Source organism: Aptenodytes forsteri, unplaced genomic scaffold (assembly GCF_000699145.1).
Source record: "Aptenodytes forsteri isolate BGI_AS27 unplaced genomic scaffold, ASM69914v1 Scaffold243, whole genome shotgun sequence".
Taxonomy (NCBI): Eukaryota; Metazoa; Chordata; class Aves; order Sphenisciformes; family Spheniscidae; genus Aptenodytes; species Aptenodytes forsteri.
Window position 1 is genome coordinate 1,600,979 of NW_008795314.1, and position 7,680 is coordinate 1,608,658.

Here is a 7,680-nt window from a genome sequence, read left to right on the forward strand (position 1 = left end):
AGTCGGTGGGGACTTCAATAGACTGCCACGACTTCTCAAATACAATGGATAGTGGCTTAGCAACTTAGCAAATGTGGGGCATTGGGGTTTGGTTTCTTTTTTTAACAAAACAAGATGGAACACAGAACCTTCCTTTTTAATGGACGCTCACTGCCTGCTTAATTTGTCTTGATTTTTAAAATCTTTGAAGTAGCTCTCATTCAGGTTAAGGATTATAATTTTTAATTCAGACAAAGGACTTCCACACAAGGTATTACCTGATGTCCTTTCTCATTGCTTAAATCCAGTTCAGTGATAAGGCATTACGTAAGCATTTTGTTTCTTGATCTTGCTGTGATAACCAGCAGGTTAACCATTGGTGAATCTTGCTGGAAAAGCTTTGGAGGAGCATTTTGTGTTCTAGTTCTAATTTGATTTTTTTAAATGCTTTTTTAGTAGAAATTGCAATGGAAAACTTAAACTCATTTTTTCCTTTTAAAATAAAGTCAGTGTTCTCTGTTAAGAAAAGTAGTAGGGAAGGTCCTCTTGCATCTAATATCCACTTTTACAAATACCAGTTGTGCAGTGGGTCATCATCCCAGTACTTTGAAAATCTGACTAGTCATATCTTGATGGCATAGATTGGGCCAGGATTTACAGACAAGTGAAAAATAAGGTTGCTTAAACGACCTCCTATTTGTCAAGGACCAGAAATGTGCATATAGAAAATTTTTGTGTTTCAGATGACATACAGCCATTCATTCATCGGTCTGAATCTGCCTCTTTCATGCTGGGTGGGTTGTCTGTAGTCCCCATAAGCCTCATCTGTACTCTTGTGTAACTAAAGCCTTTTTGGTCTTTTCCAGAGAGTGAGTTCTTAGTACTGAGTCACTGCCAAGCAGTGTTTGTTTCCCAGCAATAAGAAAATAATTTCTCTCTTTGTAAATGAGAACATTTAATGAAGTGAAAACACAGTGGAGAAAAAAACCACTTAAGCCTACTTTGAACAAGGGCTGCTGTGGAGAGCCATACTGATGGGGGAAGTTAACTGCAAACAAGCAAAGTTTAACTATGCTGCTTGCATGGTGCTAGGGGTTTGGCTTGCAGCAGTGATGGTATCCTTTTAGAGGACTGTCCATCCTTCCAGAACTGGCTTCACAGAAATGTTCCTTTCCAGAAAGCTGGCTACCTGTATATTAAAGATGGCTTTTGTTTCCCAAGCTGCAGTCCAGTTCACTTCCCCCTTTCTGGTGCCTGGGAATGCTACCTTACCAAAAAACTGTTTCTAGAGCTTTTTGAGGTATATCCGCTCTAACCATCTGCTCTCTTCCACATACATGCCCTCGAGCCGATTACTGACACGTGAACTAACATCCATGAGATATACTGACACCGAGGTACACACTTCTTTGTAGAAGTATAATGACTTTTAAACATATATATGTATTATAAAGAGAATGGTAGAGAGCTATGAACAGCAGTATATGGGGGATGAGAAGGTATTTGCTGATTTGCAAGAGTTAATCCAGAATTGTTTCTTTCCAAATGCAGCTGCCAAGAATTTGAAGCCTCTTGGTTGGCCTCCCATGACTCAATGTTTTTCCTATTGATCTACAGTGCTCTAATGCAGGGGGAGAAAGGGGATACAGTGGTGTGCAGGAACGATCAAGCTGCTGGAATGAAGCCTGTCAAGCTAGGGCAGCATCCTGCTTGAGTGACCCTTCTTGTTTCTTGTGTGTTTAGGAATAATTCAGAAATTCCACATACTCCAAGTGGATAGGAAAGCATGGTGAATGTTGGTATGCACTTGCAGATTAATACCCAAACATGGTCAGGTATTGCAGACAGAAAATGAAGTTTATATGTGGTGCGCACAAAATGCAGCGGACTAGATTTGATTGCCAGGATGAATCTTTTCATGTGTTCTCTTGAGATGTCCTTGGAGAATGTTGTGCTACTTTTAGAAGGTTACTCTTCTAGCAATTTTGAACAGAAAACATCTAAAAAAAATCATCTTCACAACTTGTTTCATGCAATTAAGCTATTAAGAAAGCACTCAATATGCTTCATTTTCTGAATGAAAGTTAGAAGTTCTATTTGAAGGATTCGGCTACTATAAGAATAACAGCACAGTGTAAGATTGCTTGCAAGTTTTGTTAGATCTTTTTTCTTCTTGTAAGCATAGAAATTAGTTTTGAGTCATCTAATGGAAATACTGAACAATCCCTATCCTTTAAGGCAGGAGACTGGGAATATGTATTAATCTGGCTAGAGAAGCTGAGTAACTTACTTGCATAAATGACTGACTTTCTCCACTGAGGACTGAGCATGTACCTATTATGAAGGTATTTTATTAGCCCTAGGCATGGTTTGAGAAGCAAAAAGCCAGAACATAGCCTTTGGTCCTCCTGAAAATTGGGTTGGGGTCATAGCTAAATCCTGTTCTAAAGGTGGTATTTTGAAAGGATCCTGTTATTGCTGATACTAGAATCCCAAAATCTAAGGGCAGCAGCAGCAAGTATAATTCCCTTGGGTATGAAAAATGACTGCAGTGTGTTTAAAATAGTCTCACTTGAATTGCTTTCATGTCTTTAAACACAGCTGAAATACTAGCAAAGATAAAAGTAAAATCCTGTTATTTTGACTCTACTCTGAACATGAGTTGCTAAGGGAAGCAGTTGGAAAAGAAGCTTTAATACAGTGCTATTTTGGTTGGAATTATGCTTGTCAGTGTTCTTACTGTTAACATGCATTAAGAAAGTTAAGGGTTTATATAATGAGCCCATTAAATTTGAAGTTCAAGCTGCTTCACCATACTGTGTTTTTCTTGATGCACAATGCCAGCTTCTAATATATCGGAGTACACCAATGTTCCAGAGGCTAGTGGGAAATTGTAAAAGTACTTTATTGGGGAACAACAGAATTGCAGGCTTAAAATCATTTTTTTGAAAGGTCTGTACATGGATGTCTCTCTTAGCTGAAGAGGCGTTGCGACTTTTCATGTCAAGCCCAGCACCAGTTTTAGAGGTTTTGAGGATGAACACGCCTGTGTTTTTTACTTGTGTTACATATCAGAATCTCCACACAACGTATTTTTTCAATGTGACAGAAGAAAATGGTAAAATTAAGTAATGTCCTTGCAACATCCTCTTTAGATGCACTTAATCCTATAGCAACAGCATTTCACTCTCGCATTGAGTCCATCAGGATTATTGCAGCTGCTTTGCTTTTGAGGAACTAATTGTCTTTTGTGATTGTATCTATATAGTACAATTGAAACCCTGAGAGAAGGGTGTATAATATCTAATGATTTTTTGTGAAGAGACCTATCATACAGGAAGAACGTGTAGCATTTTATAATATACTCTGCTTTATCAGACTGCTAAAGGAATATTGGATAATGCAGTTTTCTCCTGTCTGCAAAGCTGGACTTGAGACAAAATTTCTGGTTCAGAACACCCCAATGATGTAGAAAAATCCATTCAATTCTATTATTAGAAAAGAAAAAGCATTTGATCTTTCTTTAATCTTCTCGTGCTCTTTTAATAGCTCCAGTCTTGGCGATGCATGTGCTGCTTTGACTTGTGTCTCTTTTTGTGTTGTACCACAAATTACAGGTTTTCTTCCTGTGCTGTGTTGGTCCATGGTGAAGTGAGATCTTTGAGTGTCCTATAGTCTTTAGCAGCTTTTTCCTGCCTCCTCTGCAGTGTGGAAGAGAACTGTTTGCCACATGTGGAAGAGACAGCTATGCTTAAACCAGATCGAATATTTTGATGTGGCTACGGTTTACTATAATCACTTTTTCTTCAAACAAGGCTGTGCTGAGAAATGATGCATTACAAGAACATATTGGCAATGGTACCTAAAGAAATAAAACCAGCCTAATTTAAGAGCCCAATAAAATTGACTGTGAACAGTCTTCAATACTCTGTGCATGTTCTTTAGGGAAGAAAGAATCCTGTGTTGCTGTTTAATCTCTTTGAAACCTTCAAGTACTTTGTTGCTGTAAGCATTGAGCTTGCCAACTTTTGGCAAGGTAATTATTTTGTTCTCTTCCAAATTGAGCACATTCAATTCGGTCTTCCCATTCAGAACAACAAATTCTTCTTGGGCGGTTTTTTTTGCTCACAGTGCAATAAACACTTCTCAGCAGGTAATGTTGTAATTTGCAAGTGTTCACAGGGCAAATGGGAAGCATTTTGAGGACTAGGATGAGAAATGCATCAATACGTGCAATGAAGGAGACTTGCAAAGGCTTGGCATAGAGGAGGCTACTCAGATGGGGAAAATTCATTGTGATCCAAAAGTAAAAATACTTCTAAAATAGTGAGAAGAATGTTAGATACCTACTTTCCCATCTCTCCTGTCCATAAAATAATTGTTGTAACATAAGGTCCAAATAAAAATATTAGATGAAGCAATCTGAAATCCAGAAGTACTTCTCAATTCTGTTTCTTCTGGAATTCTTTTCTTTTTCTGACTTAGGACAACATTTAACTACTGTCAATATAGTTAAAATAGGGATTAATTTAGAAAGAATGACTGTAAAATGTACAGCCTTCTGTCCAGAACAACAAAAGCCTCATAAAAGAAATAAGAAACTTACTATATCATACTAATAGGACCCATCCTTCCTTCTGTTGGAGCTGTGAAAGGTTTTTTGCCCACTGCTTGCTATTGCGTTACAACACTAATGCTCTGTGACTTCTATTGTCCACACATCTCTGAACCCAGAAATTATTTCTGTTCTTAATTTAAACAAAACCAGCTGTGCACAGATGAAAAGTCTGAAAAAAGGAGCATGTGTACTCATTCACTGGTTGTACTTCTGGTATGTTACAGAGGAGCTTTATGAACTCAGGACAATCATGCTGCAAAAATGGTTAAAAAGTATGCACGATGGGAAAAAAGCTGACACTGTTAGTGCATTGCACTGCTGTCACCATAGTAACACTGTGTTCAAACTAAGTATTTTTATTCTTATAAAGGGAGAATTAAGAGACCTTTTCTCTTCCAGTGCTACCATTGCATACTTTCTGCAGCTGCTGCTTATTTTCTTCCACACCCTCTCCCTGTTTTGCTGTTCCTGTGCTGCAACCCAGCTATAGGGAGAGCAGTTAGTTATTTAAAAGGACAGTGGATGTTTTAGCTCTTTTAAAGAATTGTTTCATGTTCTGCTCTCAAATTTACTTTATGTTACTGAAGTTTTCTTCTGCATTGGGACACCTTGTAAATCCTACCTTTTCACCAAAGCCAACTAGGTTCTTATAATAGCAAAAATGAAAATTCAGAATTTGGAAAGAAGGCTAAAGAATTAGTTACTTTACTGCCACCCATGAGGAAAAAAAGCCAAGGAGAAGTGGACGTAAGCTAGTGACTATGAAAGAAAAGGAAAAAAAAAAAACAAACCAGTTGTGTTGTATTCTCCAGCCATGGTAGTTCTAAAACTAAAATTCAACAAGTTTACTAATGGGGATAACTCCCATTGTCCTCTTACCTGTTTTACTGATCCCAGATTCTTAACTATCCTTCAAGTATTTAAGAGATGAACTTATTTACACGTGGCTGATTTAATACCATTTTCCCTGTGTGTGTCAAGTATTTAAGAGATGAACTTATTTACACAACTATATTCTTTAACCAGAATCAAAGCTATTGCTAGCTCTGCATTATTGCAAAAAGTTTGAATTTTCAAAAGTATGAAATGGCCTCATTGTATTGGGAAGACTTACCACATGTTGTTGGACAAAATTGTAAGCTGATAAACTGTGCAGTGAAATCATTATGAATACTCTGTGCATAGAAAGCTTGAGACCTCTATTAGCTTAAGAAACAGGCTTTGAAATGTTGTTAGTAAACCTTTGGGAGCTGTGTGGAAAACTCTCTAGACAGCTTGGTGAAACACTGATAATTAGCATGTGGGTTTTTTAATCCAACACATAATTGTTTTGTCTTCTGGTATTTTAGAACTAGAGGGTCTTATTTTCCTGTTATTGCTGACAAGAGGATGGTCACTGTACATAACGAACAATTTCCTTTTTGGAGGGAGGGAGAAATGGGGTATTTCGTGTGTTGTTTTAAACATCGTTTTACCTGGAAAGGGCTATGTTAGGAACGTATTAATAAATGGATTGTTTGGAATGCACGTGACTTTTCTCAGCTATAATGTGGACTGAAGGAAGGCTCAATCTCCTCTACAAAAGGTATGAAGGGCATTGTGCCTCCAAATGCTGGTGATGTCAGTGAAGGAACCATATGCACACCCTCAGGAATTAATTGTGATGATAGTTTGTTTTCTTCTCTTTCCATCTTTATAGGCATATGAAAGGAGGTTTCCTACATGTCCTCTGATCCCTATGTTTGTAGCCAGTGACACTGTAAACGAATACAAGAGTGAGGATGAAGCTATCCATGTGATTGAACGGCGCTGTAAGCTGGATATAGATGCACCACGGCTATTGAAAAAGGTGATTAGGTTTGAAGTGCCTGTTTATACTTTTGGGTATCCTTTCAAGTGAATATTGTATCTTAACGGAATCTACGTCATCTTCCTTAGATTGCAGGAGTGGATTATGTCTACTTTGTCCAGAAGAATTCTTTGAACAGACGAGAAAGGACTTTGCATATAGAAGCCTACAATGAAACCTTCTCTAATAGAGTCATCATTAACGAACACTGCTGTTACACGGTGAGTAACGGGCTCTTGGTGGTGCTACAGACAGAGCTAAGTCAGTGTTTAGATTTCAGGACCCATACACAGAAGTTAGGTTGTTCTTGGCTTTTGCCTTGCAAGAAAAAATAAGCAACACACCACCATGAGTGATAATTGTTCTTAGTGTTAAATGTAACACGCTTGAAGAACTGAAACAAGTTTGGCACCCTCTTGCTTTGAGCATCTTCTCAGAGAGCAGAACACAACATAATTTGCTGTGTTTGACAGCTCTGTTTAGGCAAATCTGTGGTCTGTAATAGCAGCGTGCGGCTTGGTGAGGCTGATGATACCCTGACAGAACTGTTAAAGGAAAGTTCAACGTAGCTTACTTGCCTTCTGCTCAGCTCAGACAAATGTTCGAGTCAGCTATGTTTTAACCTAATTCTTTCCATTGTGGCTGTTCTTGGTCTTCAGTACAGACGTTTTCTGATACAAAGGGGTCTGGTGGCATGCTTACTGCTATGCTCTGGCCATGTTTTTTTCTGAATGGCTTAGCCAATACTCATAGGCTCATACAGCACACATGTATAGCAGTAAAATGTCAAATCAAAGCTAGCAAATGTAACCGATATATTTGTATTGTAGCATTCTTTTTACGTGCAGGTGATAACATTTTCTGTTGTGTACAGAACCATGGTTAAAAGGTCACTGGATGTCAAACCCATTTGACCCTATTATCTGATTTTTTTTATTATTCTTTCTGCAATTATTTCCAAGGTATGTTTAAAAATACTTTTCCACCTGCAATTTTTTTTGTGAAAGCTCTGTTTAAACAGGGGAAATGCTATACAGAAAAATGCATGTGATAAATATACAAAACAACTTCTCCTTGCCTTGGCTCTACTCGATCAAGAAATTAGTAGGTAAATACAAAAGCAGAATTTTAATTCAAGAATAAACTGGTTTTAAAAGTTCATTCTTATTAAGGTTATTTTATAATTGAATTTATGAAAGGACAGGAAGATTCTTAAAAATTATTATTATGATTT

At 37.7% G+C, this 7,680-nt stretch overlaps 1 protein-coding gene across 1 annotated transcript in view; it reads left to right on the forward strand.

The window, feature by feature from the left end:
* The window catches only part of SEC14L1 (SEC14 like lipid binding 1), a 43,336-nt gene that overhangs the window by 18,339 nt on the left and 17,317 nt on the right, over positions 1-7,680 (forward strand). The window contains exons 2-3 of the mRNA XM_009279435.1: positions 6,297-6,446; positions 6,536-6,667. Of these exons, the coding sequence (XP_009277710.1) occupies positions 6,297-6,446; positions 6,536-6,667 (282 nt within the window). The remainder of the gene's footprint in view (positions 1-6,296; positions 6,447-6,535; positions 6,668-7,680) is intronic.